We start from the raw sequence: 25,461 nt of genomic DNA on the forward strand, positions 1-25,461 counted from the left end.
CACAAAGAAATAATCAACAATCATAGTATTATATTAGACCATAAAGGTAACAGATTTTTTAAAAACTTTTCCCAAAATCTTGACACAAAAAATGTTTTATATAATACCGTAAAGAAGAGGTTTATTATAAAGGTATTTTCCACTGGGGACAACATGTTAGGAACTTCATATCCTGCATAACTAAATCTGTTTTCTTGCCGTTAATAGTTGTTTTGTTTTAGTTTTTATGAAATTACATATCCAGTCACCTATACTGATTGAAGCATCGTCTGTGATCATAGCGCTGCAATTCAAACCTTAATTCACTGAAGATGCTAAAACAAGGGTTACTAAGTAGTACTTTGGAGTACTTGTGCAATGAGATGCAGTGCCCATTTCCAGTAAGCTACTGATCAGAGCAGAGGCTGATCCACGTTTCCCAGCGTCTGAAAGCAGCCTAGTAGTGTACAGGAGATGAGCAGGTGGTTCTAGGTAGCTCTGTAGGATAACTGATCGGGCACATTCCCCAGCTTTAGGTTCTCTTCCCAGAGTAAGAACAGACACACATAAGGTGACAAAAGAAGTCTTGTCTGTTACTGCCCAAGATTCTGAAACAGTGACTCTGGGTAAGTTTGCATGTCTTACTTATGATAGATTGTGCTATCACATAGTTTCCTGAATTTGGGAAAGTACTCACAAATTTAAAGTAATTCATTAACTTTGTATATATAACAGGACACTGTATTTTGAATTAGATGCTGCAATTTCCATGATGATGTCATTTAAACACTAGAATTCTAATACGTTACTTCGAAAAGTCCCACAATATACTTTCTAGGAGCATTGTTTGGAAAGCTCCAGAAACAGATAATCTTCTTGCTACAGAATTGAGGAACTATAGGAAAATACACTTTCTCAGAACACTGATCTTTGCTATTACTCATAGCACAAGAGAAGACAGTAAGTTACATACTGCTCAATCAATTACCTTCAACTTCTCCTCCAGAAGAAGCAATTTTTGAGAGACTTAAATATGTTGTTCCTACTACATCATTTTTTGTAAGACGATCCCTACAAAAAGAAAAAAAAGAAAGATTTTATTTAAATATAATGCTGGTCATCCTACACAGAAGCAAGCTATCAGTGACTAAATGCACTCCAGGACTGTATACACACATTTTCTATCACCTGGAATGCTTTAATATTACTGACACAGATGGTAATGGCTAGTTACAAGAGTGGGCTGTGTCATGAAGAAGTCACCTGACTTTTACACTATCACCTAAATAATGATAGTGCTGACCCCACAAAATTAACAATACTCCCATGTTTTACTGATCAAGTCTCTTGTAAAGAGACCATAAAGATACTTAAACACTCGCTTAAATACTCTCATGGACTGTAAAAATACCTGACATCTATAGAACCAAACTTTTCTTCACTTAATATAAATTTACCTTTTCTAGAACTTTAATTAAAATTCATAACTCACCAGTCAACAACTGCAAGTTTTATTTTCTCACACATCGAGGGAAACTGAAAAAAAAGCAAAGCAATTAAATAATCCATTACTTACTTCACCTCTGTTACGTTAATGCTCTGTGTTCCAAAAGGATGGCTGTTTTCTACAGAAACAAGACAAAAGAAATCTGACCTTGATTTGAAGATAAATAATTTGATTCCACTCTGGATTAGCATTTTTCTCGATTATATTTGTGCAAACCTGCAAAAAATGAAATCAACTATAGAGCACATCAAAGATAAAACAGACAAAAAACCCCATATACTAGCTGTGATTTAGGATGAATCATACTGTTTGGTAAGATGAGTGGTAGTAGTTAATGATGAATCCAGAGTAGTTTATGCTGCAATGAGCCATTAGTTTTCAGTTGGTAAATACTGCTAAACTGATCTGCATATGCAGCATTAATGACTACTGGAGAGAAAAAAAAATTTTGAAACCGTGTTTAAACCTGGGACTGCAGTTACCCTACTTGTTATTTCCACTAGCTACAATTTAATGTGCTTTCACACTTGTACTGATATCTTATCACAGCAGGGAATTGATATGAAGAAATGACTTGATTCCAGCTTGCTTTATGCAGATGTCAGAGTAGATGAAGAATATATTCTATATTGTTTGCTAGTCACGTCTACTGAAAATCCTCTATAGTACTGGGTGTGACAACCTGACTATATAACATCATAAAAGGACTGATATTTTTCTTCTTACAAAAAAAATAAATAAATTGGCTAGCAATGAATATAGGTTGTGCAACTGTGCTTCAGCTCAAATTTGGTATTCTAAGGAACACATTAGTAATAAAACGTACAAATGCTGTTAACCTGTCCAGAAAGATCTGTACCATCAGTTACAAAAAGCACTCAGGAAGAACCTGCAGGCAAGCAATCTGGCATGCATCAGTTCCTAGCATTAGTCATACATTCCTTTTATTAGTCATCAGCTTTATACCCATTCTACTGTACCTTGTAGTGTATCCTTATTTTATGCAGTGAACTTTAGGGCTAACCCTTTTTTGATTCCATAATTTCTGTAAACTTAAAAATTTACATTGGTGTATGAAATCTGTTCTCAGGACTACAACTGGAATGCAAAGATTTAAATAGTTACTAAATTACCTTTTTGCCAGCAAAAGAAACTTCTACAAATGGATCTACCAGGTTTTTCTTGTCTGCTTCTCCTCCAAATATTTCCTTGACAGTCTGTGCAAAAGCATCGTCCACTGGAGAGGGGTCAAAGAAGAAATTCAGGTTTATGCTTTTCATTATTATTTCATTTTATTGTATTTATTCAGCCAAAATAATAAATTGCCCACAGCAATCCCATCAAAATCAACCAGCTTACAGATCTAGGTACAGTGAAGTCTAATCTGAGAAGCAAAATTCTGAACAGTTGCTGGTAAAAATGGAGAATTTAGGCTCAGGAGCAATTTCAAGAATACAAATTTTTGAAATATCACAAGGAGTGCTGATTTGCTTCTGAATTTAGAGACATTGTTGTATTTGAAAAAAGTTATGCATATACCTGTAGACACTGTCATTTGTTGTCACAGATACAGGTGAGAAATTGCACTAAGAAGGGATAAAAAGCCAGCTATATTCTATCAGAAAACACATATGCCATATACTGAGAGAAATAGTCTTTGACTTAGCAATATAGAGTTGACAAAAGTAGTATCTCACTAAACAAATTAAGGTCAAACTGCTTACAAGCTCCCCTGCCCTCCAAGGCTGTTTATTTAAGCTTATGGTGCTCAGCTTAAAGCCCACAAACTGCAAGCAGCTTTCTGGTTCTAGTTACTAATTTCCTGTGGCCACTCAGGAGCAGGCTGGTGGCAATACAGATTGCCTTGGCCACCACAGCAGCAGCTGACTGATAGCAGTCTGGTGGCCTTTCCCCCATTGCAAAACAGCTGCAGCTATAAGCACCTATGAAGGATTGATGGGAAGAGGAAGGTGCAGCAGGCCATCAGGCTGTACTACTTATCTACCAGGATCTAAATGGCCCTGGAAAAGAGGGCTGCAGGGAACCAGCTGCCCAATAACCTCTCGAAAGCGGGCAGGGATTGGGATCCAACAGGAAGCTGACACATGCACTGTACAGTTGAGCTAGACCTGCTCAGAACATCCAGTTTATCTGCAGATCAGTTGTACCTGAATGTTGTTACTTGCATGTAACTTCTGCAATTGCAGAACGGCTAATGAAGATGACTCTTTCCCACTACCAGAAGCCATGTGGCCCACTCAGCAACAAATAAACATTACTAATCTAATGGGTAACATGAAATTATCCATTACATGAATTAAGTAGACTTACTGAGCATTACCAAAAGACTTGAAATGGGCTACGAGAGCCATTACAGAATTATTGGCTCAGGTAACAATGTAAAACACTCAAGATGTTTTACCTTCTAGGAATGTTTCTGAACAGCTAACACAAATATTTCTGATGGTAATCAAAGACACCAATGAGCAAGCAGTAACAAGCAACATACTTTGTGGAATGTCCTCAGCTCTGTAGATTTTGAGAAGGAAAGTGACCCATCGAAGTGCAATTCCAGCAGGTAATAACAGATTGCTCTCCACATCATCACTTTCATTATCTCTTTCCCTTTTTTCAACCTGTTGGGAGATACAGTGGTACATAGTATCTGGTATATAAGAAAGGCAAAGCAATGTACAGAATTAAGGTGATAAGTTGAACCAGTGCCCACAACACTCTTCAGGCAGAAGACTTGTCAGTTTCATTAAAAAGAATGAGATTTTATCAAGTTATCAAACCACAAAAATTAATTCTACCTAAATTATTTTACTTAATTTTTATCTCTGAAGCACTTAATTGCAGGATCTGATTATAATCACACTTCTAAAATCACCATCATCTGATGACGATTTTGGCACTCGTACAATGCCATACTTCATGCAATTTTCATACTCATCTCAAGATGAATATTGAAGTAAGACATCTCACTGCAATTAGGAAATGTGTACAACTCTGATATAATTTACCAGAACTTACTGCTTCCTCCTTTCAAAATAAAGGACGACATAAAAGATTTCACCACAAATAACTAGACATATGCTTGTGATTTTAAGAGTCATGAGGATAGCAGAATGGCAGAGTTAACCTGGAACAAGGAGATCTGTGGTTCTGGGGACCATGTTACATTTAACTAAGGAGCAGCAGTATGCAAAAATCTCAGGCAGGAAGAACAGTAGAACTTAAACTACAGACAATGGTCAAGTAAGGAAAACATCACAGAGAAAAGGGCCTGTTTCTGCCTTAGTAGAACAGCAGGCAGTTAACGACTGGATTGTTAAAACTGCCTACTGCTTTCATATGCATCAAATTACTTGTGCCTAAACTTGTCATTACTGATGGGTCTGATTTTCACCTGGCAAATATTTGAAGCTTTCTGGTACTTAGGTTTCTCTGTGGGCTTGTCTACATTACGTAGCAGCAGAGACATTCCTGACTTAGTCCTGGAACTGGTATCAATACGTTGCTCAGCCTCATTAGCCATGCTAAGGAGAATTACATATTAACTTGAATGCAACACCAGGCTAACACATCTCTACTTCTTCCAGGCTGTGAAGAAACATCTACAAATGGTAGATCAACAAAACCAGAGCTTGTCCAGGGATTGCTTTATTGGACAGGATAAAAATACAAGCTTTGAGTTAGCCACTTAATACTGGATGTCCTTGAAACAACTTGTAAACCTTGTCTTACTTTTAAATACTGCACGCAGAGAATTATACAGCGTTCAAAAAAACGTTGGGGGCACATGCACAAATATCTGTGGGGTGGAGAAGGGAAGAAAAACATTTAAATGAAACTTACTGGTGGTTCATCTCCAGTTCCCAGGACAAACATGCTGACTTTCATATACCCTTTAGCTCCTGAATTCGTATCTTCAGGATCACTCAGCAAAAGCCATTTTCTCATGACTGCATGGCCTAAAGAAACACCACCACCCACACCCAACAATATCCATTACCAAATGGTAGAAATAATAAAATAGAAGTCAACAGTTCCAAAAGTATGCTTTATCCTAAACCTAATTATTTTAAATTCTGTCCTAGACAGGTCTCAATAGTGCCATTCAAAACAAGAAATGTAGTGGTGTTAAAATGTTGTGGCATACTAATTCAAGGACATAATTAACAGGCGTTTTCTGCATTATTTTTTATGTTAGGTCTTTGATACCAAAATTAACATCCAAATTTTAGGTGCTTGTACTTCATCCTAGAACCACTGAAAGGAGTTATATATTGGTGGATTTTTTTTTTTAATTTAATACTTAAAGCAGCAATCTCAAATAACTTTCCATTAAATTTCCTCTTTTACTTTAAAAATTTAATGAAATGTTTGAACTTGCAAGTTTCAAGTCAGTACAGAAGCTCTGAAGTAACTGGTACTTACCAGGCTCATCATAAACATAGCCAATGTCAATCTGAAATAAAGACCAAAAGTATTATTTCCGAAAAAAATACCAAAACAGAAAAATGCTAGGGAAACTCCCCTCAAGTTTTTCATGAGTACTACTACATTGCCCTCTTGTCACAAACAAAAGAAAGTTTACATAGGATATTCTTGGGAGGAGAAATAAAAAATGCCTTACATTGAAAAGTGAGGAGTTTTGAACGCATACAGCAACCAAGAGGAAAATGCAAGAAAAGATGTAGCAGAACTAACAGCTGTAGTTACTTTCTTGTTTCCTCAGATCCCCAGCTTTTTCATTTACCAGAGACAGAAGATGGGGTTAGCTTACTGCCTCTTGAATTCCCTGTTTCCCCCACTATTTAATGTTCAGACAGGCTTTTCAGAACTCTTGTTTCTACTTCCTGCTCAACATCTCATCCTCCAGTTCCAGAAATGAAGCTTATTTTTTTAATGAATAATTTCCTTTTACGAAGATGATGGAACATTTTTTCCCTTCACTGTCAAATCTGGACAAGATTGCACATGTACCACAACTGTATTCATTGTTTTCATTGATTTCAAACATGTTCAGGAAGGTAAGTATGTTTGCACATTGCAATTTGGGCTAGTATTCGTGGCAGGTAAAGTCTGAGAGGGTGACTTTCTAGAGAGAATTACCCTTGGGGTTTTCCTCTGGAATGTGTGCCTGTAGGAACAGAAAGCAGCTGAACAACATGCTGTCACCTGCTTAGTGAATGATCAATCCTCCACAAAGCAATATACCACTGTCTGAATCACTAGAATTTACACAGATAATAAGCAGCCAGAAGCAAAAGAAACCAGCTTTGTGGCTGAAACTGCTTCATTTAGAGCACTCTTCCATACTTGCATATTTTTGTGAAAAGCTGGTCCAGAGATCTACTGAATTTGTGCAGTACAAAGTAAGCACACAGAAAATACAGCCAACACTGATATTGTAAGCGTTGTAACAGAGGATCCCAGTAGCCATTACAATTGTCATGTGAATTCTTTCTCTGTATTGCTTCAGCAGCACCTTCAGCAGGCAGATGCCCACCTCCCAATACTGACCATTACAAATACAGACAATCTCATTAATATCATGAAAACCACAGAAATTACTTTAACTAAGAGACTCTTCCAACCATCTCTTTATTTAACAAACTTCTGACCAAAGGAACACCTTTCCACATCACTTGAGAATGTGTATCTTTATGCTGCCAAACATATCACTACTCTACCTATTAGCTACCTACTAAAATTGTCTCTTCAAACCCTACCTCATACCAAATATTCACCTCAGCTTTTAAGGAAAAAAATTACTTTTTGGTAAATATTGTTTTTCTCTTAGATGCGAGTTAGAGAACCTGGTATATAAAACATACTAATTTTCTTTAACAATAATCTTCTACTGAGATAAGAAAACTGTTTAGTAGTGCTTTGAGCAAATGGTCTCTAGCATGAGAAGCAAGACATCATCAGGTCATTCTCTGGCCCCACGCTAAAGTAGTTTAAATTAAACATTTGAAACAAGTGTTTAAAAAAATTCTCTCATTTTATTTAATTTAGTCAAGATATGGAAATTGTTTCATACCCACCTTAAATTCTCCCATTAGACAGTCTGCCCGTAGAGAGTAAGAATCATATACCTAAGAAGACAGACAAGCTTGAAACAGGAATGTTCCTGAACATCACAGTGAAATGGACAAACAAGGCTATATGCACCCAGCAGCCTTTTGGACATGCAGCAATTTTTCTTACCCGAATGCTAATTGTTTCATCAAGCAACTGCAAAGGAGTCATGTGGACATTGTAGAAAAAGATCTGTTAGGGTAAAAACAAACAAAAAACCTATCTCAAAATGACAAACACATAATTATCTGAACAGAATGCAAAAACATTATTTTAAGAGGCCTGTGAGGCATGCCTGCTACAGTACTTTTACCCTGCCTCCTTGCTGCACACATTCTATGATAATTCAGTGCAAAACAAAACGCCTAAATTTAGTAAATAAACTTAGTACAAAATAGACAGTCACAACTTCCATTTGAATGAATACAGTAGGCACAGCCATGCTCCAGACCTTAAGCACTGCCCTCGCTCTTCACTCTGCACTTCACATTCTCCTCAGGGGAACAACTTTGGGAATTACAAAGGTTGTTAATTTTCCAGGACATTCAATCCTGGTCTAGCCACCTCTGTTGTTGTCAAAAAGGTCTTGTTTAGGGCTAGTGGTCATAGCGATTGTAATGATTTGCATCTTTCAAAGTCAAGGCCACAGGAATAAATCTGATAGTACAAATAAACTAATAAACGATATATTTTTCTTCATGCTGTCAAACAATTAATAGTATATGCCTTATTAAGTTTGGTTTTTGAGCCCACCTATAATCCAGTCAGTACTTTATCCCACAAAAGGGAAGGGTACATACACATGGTCCCTCCTATCCACTTTTAGCCTAGTGTGGATATTGAGACTGCCTAGGAATTGATTCAATACAAGGTGCAACTGGCTTTCTCCCTTCCCTGTATTTCACCACTGCTTCATAAATCTTGACCGCTACCTACAGCTTAGTTCAAGTCTCAAAGTTTTGTAACTTCCTTGGTTTTGCCCGCATGTGTTAAATATGCTTGCCACTCTGTTCCAGAATCTTTTGAAATTTCCACACATGTCCAGATAACGAGACTTATCCCTCAGCACTCTATTAAAGCTTAAACTTTGCAACTTCAGTCTTCCAGACATGGGATCATTCTTGTGTCCCTTACACAGCTTTAAATTCTCTCCAGTATTTAAGTGTTTGATGTACCTATCCCTGTCTGGATAAAGAAATCTAGTTGTGCTTTTACAAATTACGGGTAGCAAGGCAATGACTCTCCAGATTCTGTGTGGCAGTCACTGACACAAAACGCTGCACTGAAAGCTCATCTGCATGCTCCATAAAGGTTTACAACAATTCCTAATTAATTTCGATGTGATTTTATAACCTGCATACAACTATTGAAAATAACTATTATGTCAAATGAAAAGAACATATTCCACATGTCTCAGCTGAAGTTTGACTTCCTTCTAGATAGCTTTATCTGCTAAGACTGCCAGTGATGGAGATGTGTTCAGTGACGTGAATACATAAAGGAAGAGACTGGGAACTGCAAAATGCATAGTTAGCCATAAACACCCTTAAATTTTAGCAAATTCTTATTCACTGATCATAGTGAAAGCTGTAGTAACTATTTTTCTACGTTTGATAATACCAACATTTCAGCTACAGTGTTCTTAGCCACTCACTTCATCAAAATATGGGTTGTTTCCTCTTTTGATTCTTGTTCGGTGTGTCTGACCACAAACATGAACTTTGACTACTGGTTTTATGTTATTTCCAGGCAACTGACGACCTTCAATTACTCTAACACGAATCTGAGGAAAAAAAATAAATTCAATTATTTGTATTAATTCATTCCCTATATTATACATCATCCTGGTGGCAACAATTTCTTACCATACCATCAAAAAAGTTAGCCAACAGCTCAACTACCTGGCAGATATAGACCGGAGAGACTTTTCAGAGTTAATTATGAGAGTGAGTATAATTTTACACTTGAATTTTACAAGACAAGTTGGGGATAATTATTTCAGTAGAATTTTTTTTTACTTGCTTTTACTACATATTTTTAAAGCTGCTATTGTACTTTGAAATCTATACAACTATAAAATAAATAAGGTTCATCTAGATATACAGTGATAACTGTACAAAATTGAACATCTCTAAAAGGCAAATTGGAAGAACAGTTGAAATACAGACTTTCAAATGAAGACACTAATTGTCTCTACAGTGCATTAGATTTGCACAATCTGACATTAAATCATGCTCAGGCTATGTGAAAGAAACAATGTCCCCCCCAGGCAGAAAAAGGGAATATGCAACATTTAATAAATCTATTACCTGGAAATCTTGTGGTTTGTTAGAAAGGATTCTCCGTGTTTTCTTTCCTTTGGTGATGCGTTTAGCTAGCTGGGCTTCCTTTGTGTCACTTGGAACTGTTGGTGTGATACCACCAACTGGACCATCCAAGCCATCCTCATAACCTCCATCATCTTCTCCATCTCAGAGAGTTAAAAAAAAAACAAAAAGGTGCAATTATAAACAAACAGTACAGCTTGATGTTAAAGTTAACAGCAATAGCAGTCTGATATCCAAGAGTTCTACTAGAATTTCATTATTATCTCGTTTCAACAATTTTTTTGCTAATCACATGCTTCCGACTCCTTTTGAAAGCTAGTAATTTTAGCCTGCTTAAGAACAAATTTGTATCTTAACCAAACTAACTGTAGATCTGTCCCTCTTCAGCATGCAGAGTATCTAATACACTTTTTAGAACAACTGATGGAAGTTTTAGCAAAGTACAGTTCAGCTGTAGTTGTCAAGAGACTCATTCATAATACATCAGAAGCGATTAATTTTATTCCAGTTGAAGCTGTTTCCCAGCAGTAAGACTAGGCTATAGCATAATCTTGGGTTTTACTTTAGAATCCTGAAAAGATAAAGGCATTCAGGGTCTACCATCCAAAATAAAACTCTGAATTCTCTTCCACAGCATTTAGCTGTGGAATAAGTTAAGTTAAAGTTTCTTAGTAAGCCTTTTCGACAGTTCTGAAATCACAATACCTCTGTGGAATACTGCTCTACAACCACATGACACTACAATACTGGATCATACACTCAAATTCCAGTATTGCAAAACAGGATCCGTAAATAACTAGACCACAAAAGTGTGTCACTCTCTTGTGCTTCCAGCTTCTTTTCTTAACTGAAGGACAGTGACTGTGGTGAAATCTACAGGAAGAACAAACTGTGTCTCTGATGGTTAGCTTTAACAGAATGTTTTTCATCTTTATGAATTCATTTGCCAACACAGAGTGATGATCACTTTGCATAATGAAGTCCTCAGTGATCCTTGTAAGAGACGTATAAAACCACAAGAGACTGACATACCATGTCTTTTATAACCAGAAAACCCCACCTTCAAAACGCTCTCAAAATCCATCTGCCTGGATGGATCCATTAAACTGACTGATCACACCCCCTGACTTTGCACTTAATTTCTGAAAGTCAGCTGTAGCAATCTCAGCTGGGGAGGTGATTTCATTTCATGGGAAATGGATATTTACAATAATTAACTACGGTGTGTTTGATAATTTGCACTGAAATAAATTTCATGCAGTTGCTGGACACTAGCTAAAAATCTGCCATGTTTTATTTTACCTGTATTACCTAATAGTTTAAGGACATTTTAAAAAAGATATCAAAATAATCTCAAATAAGTCCATTTGTGTTTTTAGCCTTCAAGTCCACATTTCTATAAAATTATTTTGAAATGTAGTAATTTAACAGAGAGATTGTGTGTTTATATTACCTATCCTTCAACTCCCCAAGAACACCTCTCTGAAAAGTCAATGGAATTAAAATTTCATGCCAGAAGACTCCTAATCTGAATTTTTTCCTTCTTATGTTATTATCTATCAGCAGATAATGGTCAATCTGATTTATTTCTTCACAAACACATAACATCTGTTATAGAGTCTGGATGTTAGGGTATTCACCTGTCAACCGCAAAAACCTGTTGCTACTTCACAGTTCTTTTAAGAGTCTGGAAAACCAGAGAATCTCAAAAACACTCTCAGCAAAGGCCTAGTTAATACGATATAGACATAACAAGGGACATTCCCTATTAATCACAGTATTTCTTGGGCAAGTCTAATATAAGATACAAGTGTCTTTCAAAACTTACTTACTCGACAGGAAAAAGTTTAATGATTTGAGAAAATATTTTCACAAATCTCCTTGACATTAAAAGTAACAGAATATATTTTTCAAAAAAAAGTGACTTCCCTGCTTTTTTGGTTAGCCCTAGCATTACAGCAGATAACTGCTCTTTCTTTAAGCATTCAAAAACCTTTCTTTCCTAAACATAAACTGTTTTGAAAAGCTTTTAAGCAACATCATTCTTTTGTTACTTCATTCCACTGGAGAAGATAATGTCAAAAAACATTTTAATGTCAGAAAACGTCGATTTTCTTCCTAGCTGTAGTTCTGAATCATCCTTAATTTCTTTAAATTCACTGTCTGGCAATCATGACATGCTGGTTCTGGTTACTTTTTTTTCTGATGAACAGTGCTGCTGAATCGCTTTCTTGCCTTATGTTAAATATCTCCATGATCTTTTCACAATAATGTTGTAAGAAAAGACTGAAGTACCTTCTTGTGTATTGGTCCCTCCTGGATCATTTGGATTTGCAGGACCAGCTGGTGGCTCATATCCTACTACCAAATCAATTGTTGCCTGTAGAGAAATACACATTTTTTAACACAGCATACAGTATTCACAACAATTGATTTCAAACAGTAAGTTCTGCTAACACTGTACACGAACAGTTAACTATTCATGGTCACAGCTCAGCTTATAATAAAATTTCAGCTATTAGTAAAATAATAAACTTATTAAGCTATATATACATACAAACAATAAAGATTATACAATTTGCAGCTAATGGAATAGGCTCTAAAATAGTATCTAACAAATGGAATTGCTGTGTTTATATTTAGAAAAATCTCTCACAATACAAGTATGTAAGATGTTCTACAAATGCTAATTTAGTTCTACATTAACGGTAAACTAGGTGACATCCTAAATTTGCAAACAGAAGAACAAAGGCAGTGAGAAATAACACTATCTGATCAACAACGTAAGTCTGAACCATAAGTAAAATTTCCTGTCTGGCTCTTCTAATTGCTTGTTCATACCTCCATTCTGGAAGAAAAACACGATGTAGTTTTCCACTCTAATTACAGAATTGCCTTTTTTTGTGCTTGACTGTGGTTTTGGATTATTTAACAAACCATTATTCCTAGCTGCAACATTAAGATGAGGAATCAGCACAAAAAGCCCAACCCTATGACCTGCTAACCATGATACTAAACTACAGCTGATGAGACCTTAAGCCCCCTTGTTAAGTGTACTAGAATGCAACATCAAGTGCCTGAACAGCTAGATGCACAAATACAGCAAGGTCCCAGTTCTAGAAACTACTTTATTAACAACTAAGTTAACAACAAGTTAACAACTCTGTTAAATCTAAACACATGCTAAACAAAGTTAAGCAAGTTGTTGTGTAACTTTCTGAATGGAGCTGGCAGTGAACTTCTGAATTATGTGCTTTCTAGAATTAGTGCTATGACACAGGTGGATATTAGAAAGAAAACAGCAAAACAGTGCACATGGGACCTCCATCTGGTACTTAGGAAAATGTTCTTTTTCAACATCAGGCTAACCTCCATACATACTCTGTGGCCAATATTTATAGCACATATATAGAAATATATAACACACACACAGAAGACAATGTATCTAATTTAAAGGATATTAAACAAACTCAGATGGCATAGACATAACTGTACCTTGTTGTAACATTTCCTCTGTCTGGAGCTTTTGCTACAACATTTACAAAGTAAAAATAACTTGAAAATATTTTTGTTGCACTATTATCCCTGTTGCTGGAGCATTTTGATCATGAATACAGTAAAATAAGGAAATAAAAGCCACTCACTCCAGTTTCTTGTCCCCTCTCATTTAGCAGCGGTATGAGTTTGAAGGGAAAAGATCTGCTTTGGTTACCTACAAGATCCTTAAGTGCTACAGATGCATTGCCAATTAATCTGAAATGAAGTAAAAATCATTATTAGAACGCAAGTATACATCAAACTGAAGTTCCCTTTTGTTTCTCACTAGTGTCTATCAGTCAACCAAATAACTCCAGCCATGACTTGAAAACCCAAGACACAAAAAAAGGTCACTGCAAATGTTATCTAAAGATTGTGTACTGTTAATTTGTATTTTCAGTTTCACTGCACTTAAATGTGCTGGCATTCTTTATGGAAGACACAGCTTTAACCTAAAAGATGTTAAACCCCTAAATTTAAATAAATTTTACATGTATTTCTGAAAATAATCTTCTGTGTAACTCAACATGTCACTTGTTTCAGCCGCTGAATTCTCATTGGTAAAGGATGTAATTCTTTCCCTATATAGCTTTGCAAACTCTTCAAATGAGAGGTAATGTGTAAAAGCTAGATATGACAGCTCTTGTACTACACAGAAAGAGACAGAAAAAGACAAATACACATCTCTAATGAAAACAATGAAACCGAACAAATGCAATCAACATGTTTACTAGAGGCTTCACAAAATTACTTTTCTTGCCCTTATTCTACGCTTTGGAATAGATTCATCTCCTTGCCTCTAAATTCTCAAGAGTGTTTCGATACGGTGCTGGAGAGGCCTACCAAAGGAAGCTGCCCAGGGGATCTGACATAATGTGGTAGACTTTCCTGAGCTACTTCTGCCTACTTTGGGACTGCATCTGCCAACCCTTGTGAAAAAAAGTGAAAATTGCATGCATTTTTAACCTGAGAAACTTCTTTTAGGCTGAGTTTCTAACACTGTGGCATTGGTCTCATGATACCTGGTACTGTGGTTTGTTCCCATACATGTAATAACAGCCTACTCCCATACTGAAGTGGATTATTGGAATAACTGAGATTTTTGCCAATGTAAAAACCCCAAGATAATTTCACCCTGTAAATATTACAAAGAACATGTTTCACAAACAAAATACTAGCTTTGCTGCCAAAGTGGAAAAAGATTTGTACGCTGACACCTTAACTGAGATCCCTTTGAATAGATTACAGTGCTTTTTCATGGAGAAGGTAAAGATGCAAGGGCATTTTTTGACATGAAGCAAGAGCACTATTATAGCTGCTCTCAGGTGCTACGTCAAGAGAACATAATTTACTTTTTGTGAAGTACACTATGATAGGTAAGTATAAAGCATTAATTTCCTGCAAATATACATTTCAGGTATTACACACTGCAACTTCTGTTTAGCTGTGCGCTTTCTGTGTGAATGACCTGTGAGAATTACTTTGGTGCTGTCACCTCCTCAGTCAAATCTGGTTTTCCAGTTCATCTCATGCCTCCAATCTCAGTTTTGTTTTTGAGAAGTTTTGACTCACTACTCAAACCTTTCACTACTGCCCTCCAAATTGCCAAAGCACAGTAATATTCCAGCTACGCCTCCTATATTCATTACACACTGGGGATGGGCTAGATGTGAAAAGCAGTTTAAGATCAGGCCATGCTGCAGAGGAAATACATGAAGCTGTTCTAACTTTTAAGATGACCACAACTGAAACTGATGCCACCTCTAACACCTGCCTCTCCTCCCTTTACTGAACAGACACCTGGGTTCAGAACTGTAGTCTTGATCCAGTGTCCTTTAAAAATCTATGGAAATATACCTAGTTATTTCAATGAGCATTAGATTAATCCCAGGTACATTTTCACTTTTTACAAACTGTTGCACAGAGCTGGATGTTAGCTGACACGCTGACTCCATGAACTTCTCTACTTTTGGGAGCTTAAGAAGCAATTTCTCCTGTTACGCAATCAAAATTGCATTCAACCCACAAAACAAATGTAGATTTGGAACGTCACATATACATGCAGTGGTCTCATTTATCCCTCCAACTGTAGTATTATTTGATATTGCTTATGACCTGATGTAGAAAATATAGACATTAAACAACAATGTCCACCTAGCTCAGGAAACAACAGCAGATGATCTCTCTCAAACAGAAAAAGGCTTTATTTTTTCCCCTGTGGCTTGAACACTCCAAAACCCGCTGTTATATAGAAGTCAACTAACTGACATTTCACAACGAAGAGAACATTTCCCTCTATATTTGACCAAACCTTTCTATGTAAAGAGCAGGTGTCATGCAGACACTGATATTATTCAACAGTCGAAAAGCAGAAAAGGCTCATTCCATAATGGCTGCAAATCCCAAAGCAGTTAAAGAGAAAAATACTGGGTAGCTTAATGCATTTCCCCCTTTATTACATAGCCTTCTAACACATCAATAGCTTTGAAAGCAAGTATAATATAAGCAAATGCAAAACTGTTCCTGCAGTTGGAAGGAACAAATGCTTGAATTTCTTTTACACATTACTGAAAGAAACTGACTTCTCATCACTTTTTCCTTCAGTGCAAAATTAATCTAGAAAATAAATTCCAAATATTATTATTTTCCCCAAATCCTTCAACCATATGCCTTCCCATTTGAGAATAACAGAGAGAAACATACACAGTTTGAGGTATCACAAAAGGGAAAACCCCAACAAGACTACCCAAAACCAGTAAGACAAAATCTGATTCAAGAGAAAGGCAAAGATGATCTTTTCCTACGTACATTAATAGAAAAATTTCTAGACTTGGTATTTTGATTTGATATGAGCTGAAGTGACTTATATTAACTCCAAAAAGAACTTCAGAAGTCATGCAGCCTCAAATCATCTGGATGACTTTCAGCAACCACACCCTCCTATCTGGTGATACTAACTCAAGAGCAGCTGTTCAACAGTAGTGCTTTCGAAATTTTCCAGCATAAATTTCCATTTCTACATCCTTATCTGTCCTGTGCAAATGATAACGGTACACACATTTGAATACACAGTAATTTTAAAATTTCTGATCACCTTCAGAAGACTGAAGGGGGAGTCAGTTACATATACTACTTGATTGCTACTAGTTGGCTCTGAAGTCCTTTGTTTCCCTCTCCTTTAACAGGTTGAGCAACAATAGTCTTCAGTCATTTTCCACTCTAGCAAGAGTGAGAAATCTAATGTTCAGCCTATACACTATCTTAACCTACTTCTGAGCTTTAGCCAAATTCCAAACTTTAGGCAGTTAGTCTTTTGCTTTCCCCAAAGTGCTCCTGTTCAGTGGATTTGGGATGTCTGATTTCTCCCTTAGCAGAACCACAAACTGATGAGGTTGGAAAAGACCACTTGAGATCATCTAGTCCAACCCCTTTGCCCAAAGTCAGCTATAACAGGTTGCCCAGGACCATGTTCAGGCCAGTTTTGGTCATACAGCTACTCAACACCTGAAGTAATATTTTTAAAGGAACAAGGAATGCCTCAAAGTCATCTTTGTCACTTGTACAGGTCTAGAGAAAGCCTAATCTTTGGGCTAAGTCAGGTAAAACCAAGCCAGGGAAGTCAGATAGCAGCAGCTGTTGTGACACCACATCCATTAACGGTTCATTGCTGTTTAATGCTTTGCTGCAAGGTCTGCTACTGTACTCACTTCTGATGTGTAACTAGACCCCCAGTTCTCTGCACAACTACTGTGAAGTTGCTGTGTTCCTCTGAACTCTGAAGACTTTTTACCTTCATGCAGGATTGCATGCCATCTCCCTCTGAAGTCATGACTTTCAAGGTGATAAGAAGTCCTTTCCTTCCAGCACAGCTGAAAAGACTTTCTGTCACCTACTCATCCTCAAAGGACACTGCTCTTTGCTGGGGCTATTTCAGCTTTCTTCCTCTTGCCTAGGCAGACATTTGCCCATTTAATTCCAGATCACACTGGTCTCTTGATGCCATCAAGTGGGATAGTTTCTGCTTTCAGAATAGCTCAATACATCCTCTGATGTTCATTAGCTGCTTTGTCAGTAGACAGCACATGAGAATTGTATCTTAACTCTACTTTAAGTACACTTTTGGCCATCCCTAAGACCTGTTATGTAGAGCGCCCAGTCAGCCAGGTCTCAAACTTTGCCAGCTTTGCAGAAGTAAAGCAAAAAACCTGTCCTGCCACAAGCAGTTTAAACATTCTGGTCTACCACTGAATAAGACACCAAAGATAAATGCAAAGTCCACATTTAGAAGCATATTTTAAACCACTACAAATATACCTTACTAGTATTAGGTCTGTGATACTTCCCTTCTCTCCCCCCCCCCCCAGTCAAAGGGAAATACTTAGTTTATTAGGGTGAAATCAATCAACCAACTACTGATGACCAACTATTAAATTAATCCATTAGTGCTGTCATTAGCACTTCCTGTTCACTGCCCAAATACCGAGAAGTGAAACTTCACACCCATGCCTGGATCAGGAAATACTAACTCACAATACCAACTATTCCTCCTCCGTTCCTCTGTATGAAGGTAGCAAGTTACACTAAATTCTTTAGCATATGACATCCTCCAGTTGCTTACATGATACTTATACTAGAAGCCCAGTGATTGTAATCTCCCGAGAGTCAAGCATTTAAATTATTTTGACTTACTTTTAAGGGTTTATTTTGACAGAGGCTTATATTGGTTATTCTCATTAGCAAACTTGATCTCACACTGCAATTATAATTGCTACACCCAACCTTTCTTTCTCAGGGTATATGTTCCAGTATAGATTCTATGTTACAAGACCCAACACCCGCCTTCTGTTATTCATGCTGTATTTTAAAATTTTTATTGAGTGAACCAACTATTTTTATCTTCTTTAGTTATTTGATACTCTTCTTTGCATGAACAAACTTCAAAAAGAACCAAAGCATGGAACCTATTTTGTACAAGGCAGAAAAACTGAAACCTGAATCTTAACCAGGCTGGATCTTGTATACAGTGTACGCAAGGAAAGTCAGCAACTACGCACAGCCACACTGACTCAGAAAAGAATCCACACAAAAGGCTACAGCTGTAGGAGGACTCAAACAATCTAGTAATTCTCTAACTATGGAAAATACTTAAACACGATTAAATAATTTGCTGCACTGTACATTTGTGGCTGCATTTTTCGGCTTGAGAAATGGGTGTGCCCAATCTGTTTTTCCCCTGTGTTGCTAGGTTACTAACCATGCAAAGAACATCGGGAAACACATACTCCCAACACTCTTTCAAACAGAATGAAAATGACTTCATTTAGACACAACTGTAACTTCCTGTTCACATTTTTTTTCTTAACTTCACAGGGACAACTAAAGTTACAGGGTTTTTTTGTTTGTTTTTAAACTGCATAGAGAGTTGTGTTGAGAGTCTGAAATCTTTCTAACAGTATTAAACATAATAGAAAACAGATGTGTTCTCTTTTCAAACATCGTTATGCTGGAAAATCTAGCTAAGCATGGATCATATGAGTCCTCTCTAGCTTATTCCTACGATGGTCTGTCTGCACACGTCAGTGTGGTCTGCTTTATTAATCTTTTCCAATGACTGTCTTTTTCAGACATGAATTACGGAAACATGCTAAAGTAATGAGTTACATGTTTTGGCACAGAGTAAAAAGAGTAACATCCACTGTGCTCCTCCTCCTGCATCAGTATAAGAATAGGCTGGATGCCCAGCTATGGAAGTTTTTAAGAGCTGTAGCAAAATCATGGGTTATATTGCCATCCTCTGCTGTGTTATTCTAGAGGGGAGTATGGGTTCCATAGTCAGTTCTTGGGCACAGCAATGGACGAGGTGTCCAGAACTAGCCAGGAATAACACTGCATGGAGTATCTGTGTATTAGCTAGGAGCTTTGTGAGTGAGCAGCCAGAGAGAGTGAGCTGGGTTGAGAAACACTGTTCTGCTTCTAGCCTACACTGCAGCAAAGAATGGTGGCAGAATGTCTGAACAAAAGTTCTCTACCTAGAAAATAACAATAGCAATCCTCACTGCTTATTTTCTTCCAGAAGGGAGAAAACAAAGCCAAAGACATGGTGTAGTTTCTTCTCATTGCTCTTTCTCAGGCAACACAGAGCCCTAGATGTACCCTTTACACTCAAAAACTAAATCCCAATTCAATCTAGACTTTAAAGTAAAATATATAAAAACATGAACCTCTAAAGGAAAAATTAGAGATTTAGACTCAAATCCCACTTAGCTTAAACACCAGATATACCTTCCAAATTAATGGGTCTACTCATCAATAATGTCAAAAGCATATGGCAAACACCGGGTTTCTGAAATAACGGGCCTTTACCTCTGAAAGACTTCAATCCCATTAACCACATCAAAATTGCAGATAAAAATTAATACAATATTGTCCAGCTCTCACTCCCCTCCCCTCCTTTTTTTTTTTTTAAACTGTCATTATAATAGCTTTCTGTAGTAAGGAACTTAGACAGGCATCATACTCCATCTTTCCAATCCTGAATTAGCACGCAAAGCAAGGGAGTGTCATTTGCACACACTTCCACCAAGCATCTTTTCTGAATGCTGCAACACTCCAGGCATGTATCCAGGCTATATACTTTTCCTTAAGTATTAAAAGAGGATACTGTGAAAGGATAGCAAAACTATGATAAGGTAGTCCTAAATCTCTCTCAAACTCAGTAAACAGAATCAGTAACTCTACAGAAATACAGCTTACACATGCATGCAAGAATATGTGGGACACTTATTCCACATTCCTTCTTTCATACGCTCGTTTGTCTAAACGTGAATGTTCATTAGTACCAAATCTCTTCTGCTGTTACAGTGCTTTGTGCCTTTAAAGGAAATCCAAGATGACATTTCTTATTATCTTGTTACAGTCAGGAAGCCTACCCATGTGTTTCCCACTCCTCACCCCCTTATCCTGTTTCCCTGCCAACTGCCCTTCCAAACACATCACACACCGCAAACATGTGGTGGTTATTGAGGATTTATTTTCAAAAAGCATTATTTTTGAAAGTGTTGCTCTGTCTTTGGTATGGATTAGACACATTTTTGCACAGCTCCATACAAGGAAGTCACTTTTTCAAAATATTTTACTGGTTTCTTTTTAAATTGTACACAGAATAAGTGGTGGACCACTTCCAGTGCATAAACCCAAGCAAAATGAACCAGCATTTGCACAAGCTGGGTTAAGCGCTACAAATACGTGTCCAGATATTTACAAATATGCTTTGAAATAAACCAAACCCGAGCTCTTGCTTAACTTCGAACCCACATAGAAAGATTTTAGGGGCTTCAGCCAAGTACCTTCCTTTATTTTCTGATACGTTATAAAATCCACTACAAAATTCTCATTACTGATAAGCTTTTCTGTATCAAGTTCTGGGATTTCCCTGAAGTCAGAGGCATGCAATGTAGTCCTGCTTTACTGACCTACAGGAATCTCAAGAATGAGAGATCTGAGGGCACTGGCTTGACTCACAGTGATTTTGTGACAGAGCTGTTGGATTATTGCAAAATCCTGAATTCAAATGCTGGGGGGAGGCAGAAAGTAGTAAAGAAAAGCTAACAATGAAAGTGGACTACCATCAATAAATATGAATGTATGCCTATCTCAGTGTAATAAAATATGCAAATCTGCCATAAAAGAAAAAGGAAAGAAGATCATGTGGTATCATACTCCCTTTCAAAATAGCAACAGCCAACACTACTTGGCATCAACAGAAAAAGAAGAGCAAGAGCACAGCAAACAGAGGAATGGATCCTTGTTAAAATCTAGGACTTTACACAAAGTAGTAGGGAACTGGCACCTCATCTTTTATAAGCTGGGTTTTTTCTGCACAGATGTTTTTTAAAAAATATCCTCTATGAGTGATGGTTGCCCCAATGAATATTAGACAAAAATCACATTATTTAAGTAGAGAGCCAGCAGATCTTAACCACTGTGGGATAGCTAAAGATTAAACACATTGATGAAGCTTTATCTGTTATGTCTGTTAAGAAAGAACTCCTGACTTTGCCAGAGCTTTTAGTACAAGCATGTTTCAACACAAAATAACACCCCTTATCCCTGCTGTAGATTATCTAAAAGAAAAGCGTTCTGATTAGCTTGCCACCATGCAAGGCCTCATACTTTTCCGGCAATTGATTTTAGGGACCAGGTTCATTTTTGTGTGACGAGTCATAAAACAAACGGCATGCAGAACAGAAGAGGTTGCTAACAATTTCAACCGGTAATTTATGTCATCTTTATTGAAACGATATGCATACATTGCTTTAACATATCTTGTATAGCTCCAATTCTGATATTAAATTAAAGCTTAAATCCTACAAAACTCCAGATATGGGTGGTTTTCTTTTTTAATCTCTATCATCTTATGTTCAGATCCACCTAAAACTTGTTAAGAGTCTGCATTATGTATTTGTTTCATCACAAATACAGCAGGAATCTCAAAGTCCAGGTCAAAATGACAAAATGCACCCTCCAGCTTTACTGAAGTTTATATATTATGCTTTTTAATAGAATGTGATTTAATTGAATTCTAGTGTTCCCATATATACCATTTTCATTTTTCACAGCAACAATTTTTGTCAATGGCCAAAAGTCCTAGCAACTCAGTTCACAGGAGCCAATCTACTCATTAAAAAAAGTTTGAAAAATAAAAAATTAAAGGTAGTTGAACAAGACACCTTAATTACTTATATATTTAGTTATTACATGTTCCTATTCTGGAAGAGTATAAACCTAAAAAAAAAGTTTAAATGCCAACATGGACACTTGACAAGTGTTTCGGCACTCTACAACTTTTTATAATGTCATCTCCTTTCATATAAAGATTGAAGCCTCAGTTCAAGGTACCTCATTTCTCAGTGTCTTCAACAGCAAGATTAAACTAAAAAAGAAAAATATTTTTCAGAAAGTCATGCACTCTGTGCATCTTTTCTGGTGTAATTAGTTCATGCATAGAAAAACTACATATATTTTTCATTTTTTAGTTGAAGGAAATCTATTTGTGTGTTGTGTAATATCCTTCAAGGCACACACAGCTATAGTTACTATTTGTTTATCTTCAGTTCTCTAAAATGAGTAATAAAACCTGATTTTGTCAGAACTAAAACTAAGCATCTTACTACTCATGAAGAAGTTTTTGTCTGAACACTGAGGACTCAACAAACTACTGCATAAATGACACTTTCCTTTAGCCTCTCACAAATGAAAAAAAAAAAGACCTATGTAAAAAGATCTGCAGCTTTAGTTCCCAAGATACTTGATTTTTAGATGCCTGAAAAATGCAGAACCCAATTTTAGGTATACAGGTACTGTTCATACTGCACTAGCTCTAGAATAGGATTCAAGCCTATCAACATGCACTATTGGCACCAACCAAAACGGTGCAGGGGGAAGGAGCCTTGAATTCCTAAAAGTTTGGGACATCATGAAAATAGGTATTTCTGTCTGCTGAAGACCAAAGCTCTAAATCCTTTACTGGTAATAGGGGTCTTTGCCTTTCATTTCCAAGAAATGACTATCAGAAAAGGCAATTCTCAGTGGCCTCACCCCCCGTTTTTTATAAGCCTAGAGTCCTGTAAGGAATGGGAAGCTAGATATCCATTTTATTCCTCTGCTGAGGTTATTCAATTTACTTTTCACAGAAGGGTCTCTTAACATCAAACTACGTATGTTCTTTTAAAAAACCAACAAACCAAAACAAACCACCAACCACAGAAAAAAATCCTCAATCCATTTTTAAACAATGTTTTAAAAATGTAACCAGAAGAGGAGGTAGCATCAGTGTTGCCACTCTTCTACATATGCAATGAGCCTGAGGCTTACAAGATTTGACCAACAATTGCAGACTGATTCATTTCCCTACTCAGTATGAGTGAATTTACTCTGGCGTCTGACCTCAAAATAAGAGCTCTGCAAGCTTGTAGAAATTAACTTCTGTTTTCAAGTTTTTTAACAACCATCCAGAGAACTCAGGATTCACTGGGCCAAGAAGAGTAGGAACATGACATTTCATAGACCCTCACTAGCTAGGACACTCAAAAAAACCAGAAACACAGATTCCATTCCCAGAACAGTTTTTGCATTTTATCCAACATATTTATCCCGATGACTAAGCCATTCTCCCAGGAGATGAGTTTCAGTCTTCAATCCCTCCAGACAAGATAAGAAACTGAACTTAGGCTTCCCCTCTTCCTAGGCAAGACTTAAGTAAATGATGTATAACAGAGCCTCTTCAGGAGATTTAAAAAGATAGTTAAGAGCTTTAACTGCATTTTGTAATTTTTGGTGGTTTCTGGTAGCTGTGCTCTGAGAATGCCAATTAAGAGTTCTTCAGAACTACTGTCTGGACACTTATTATATACAGTCTAGGGAACTGCCCCACACCATTCTGCAAGACGACAACCTGCACCAGGTGTCTGTAGTGGCATAAATCTCGTTACACAAGGACCTTTATTACAAGTAAGCACCAACTGAAATATGGCAGTATTTTCAAATGACAGTCATAGGTGAAGGGATCTAAATTTTACCCAAATTCTGCCTTAAATGCATAAAATGTTGCTTTAATTTTGTTTCAGCATGTCTAAAATTAAGTGTAAAAAGAAAGTTGACACTGCTTCAGAGTAACAATCCAACTGGCGAGGGATGGAAAGTGCACTGGCTTACAGACTACAAGTAGGTATTACATCAGAAACCACTAATTGCATCCATCATTTCTGTCCAGCAATTATCAGTTCCATTTTTTCCCTGGACTTCTCTATTAGACGTTGTATTTAATACTGCAGGAAAAAAAAATCAAAAAGAACTTACTTGTTTTGTCCAATTGTTTCAAAATCCTTCACAATAATTGTCAGGGAAGATGAATTATCCAGAGCAATTCCTTTCAAGTCAAATTCAAGGATCTGAACAAAAAAAAAGTAGCAAAACCAAATTATAATTACAAGTTAAGTGTAAATTAATTAACAGCAGCGTAGCAAATACAACAAAATCATTCAGAAATAGATTTTGCATTTAGTGAGACACAGCCCAGACAAGCTTAAATTTGCAAAAGTAAAATTAAAAATGCTCATAGCACAGTCTTGATTCGGTAGTTACTACTAATAATAACAACAGAAAAAGAACTAAATTGTTTAATAGTGGGCCATAACCTCTTTTGCAGTTCCACTTCCTCACACTAACATAAGTATTTTCTTATCATTCGTAAGATCTGATACTATTCACCTGCAATACTGGTTGAAGTCAGTTGCTGTTGAATTTAGACAAATATTTGTAGGTTCCCTTTCTTTGTATTCCCAAGCACAAAATACAAGAATAACCTTTACCTTTCATTTCTGGTTGTGAGAAAACAGTACTAAGAAAACACCTTCCCCAAGAAAAACATTACTGAAAGTGCAAAATAGGACCAGTCCTATAAATAAACCATAAGGAACTTCAATACATGATTCATTCTAATTCTGCAGGGTTTTTTCCTAGTATATAATAAAGGATCCAGGTATGTTCCAATACATGTGACAAAGCAATGGCTGAATATCATTATGTCCAAAGTAAGTGGGAACAAAACTAGGCCACAAACTCACCAGATATCCATCTACTTTCACATAAAAACATTACTTAATGAATTGTAATACACAGCACAGGATGAATCCATTCATCCAAGTTTACTAACACCTATCACTAGTTCTATTCCTAACTGATATTCACAGCTGCAGAAACGGACTTAATTTTACAAGCATTTTGTCTTAAAAAAGACCAAGAATTGAATAAAAAAAAATTACCTCATTCCAAACAGGATTAAGTTCACTGTCAATTTTCTTCGTTTTCTTCTTTTCATCTGTAAATACAAAGTGTGATGATCTGTTTTTACTAAAGCATGACACAAATATCACAATTTTTCCTTTCACTTTTCAAAAGAAAAGTTTGAGCTTTAAACCAAACATTTCAACTCATTTCCCCTCTTCCAGCAGCTACACATTT

General features: G+C 36.7%; 1 protein-coding gene across 3 annotated transcripts in view; it reads right to left on the reverse strand.

Annotated features, from left to right (window-relative positions):
• MYOF (myoferlin) overlaps positions 1–25,461 on the reverse strand; it is a 72,142-nt gene that overhangs the window by 40,632 nt on the left and 6,049 nt on the right. For all 3 annotated transcript variants that reach the window (XR_008733836.1, XM_055720358.1, XM_055720360.1), the window contains exons 2-16: positions 25,263–25,318; positions 24,298–24,389; positions 13,548–13,656; positions 12,199–12,283; positions 9,886–10,046; positions 9,231–9,359; positions 7,706–7,768; positions 7,543–7,593; positions 5,927–5,957; positions 5,345–5,460; positions 3,996–4,122; positions 2,620–2,723; positions 1,634–1,702; positions 1,472–1,515; positions 968–1,050 (exon numbers count right to left, since the gene is read on the reverse strand). Coding sequence is in view for 2 of the 3 variants with exons in the window: in XM_055720358.1 (XP_055576333.1) it covers positions 968–1,050; positions 1,472–1,515; positions 1,634–1,702; positions 2,620–2,723; positions 3,996–4,122; positions 5,345–5,460; positions 5,927–5,957; positions 7,543–7,593; positions 7,706–7,768; positions 9,231–9,359; positions 9,886–10,046; positions 12,199–12,283; positions 13,548–13,656; positions 24,298–24,389; positions 25,263–25,318 (1,320 nt within the window). In the remaining variant the exon portion in view is untranslated. The remainder of the gene's footprint in view (positions 1–967; positions 1,051–1,471; positions 1,516–1,633; positions 1,703–2,619; positions 2,724–3,995; positions 4,123–5,344; positions 5,461–5,926; positions 5,958–7,542; positions 7,594–7,705; positions 7,769–9,230; positions 9,360–9,885; positions 10,047–12,198; positions 12,284–13,547; positions 13,657–24,297; positions 24,390–25,262; positions 25,319–25,461) is intronic.

Source organism: Falco cherrug, chromosome 9, assembly GCF_023634085.1.
Source record: "Falco cherrug isolate bFalChe1 chromosome 9, bFalChe1.pri, whole genome shotgun sequence".
Classification (NCBI taxonomy): domain Eukaryota; kingdom Metazoa; phylum Chordata; class Aves; order Falconiformes; family Falconidae; genus Falco; species Falco cherrug.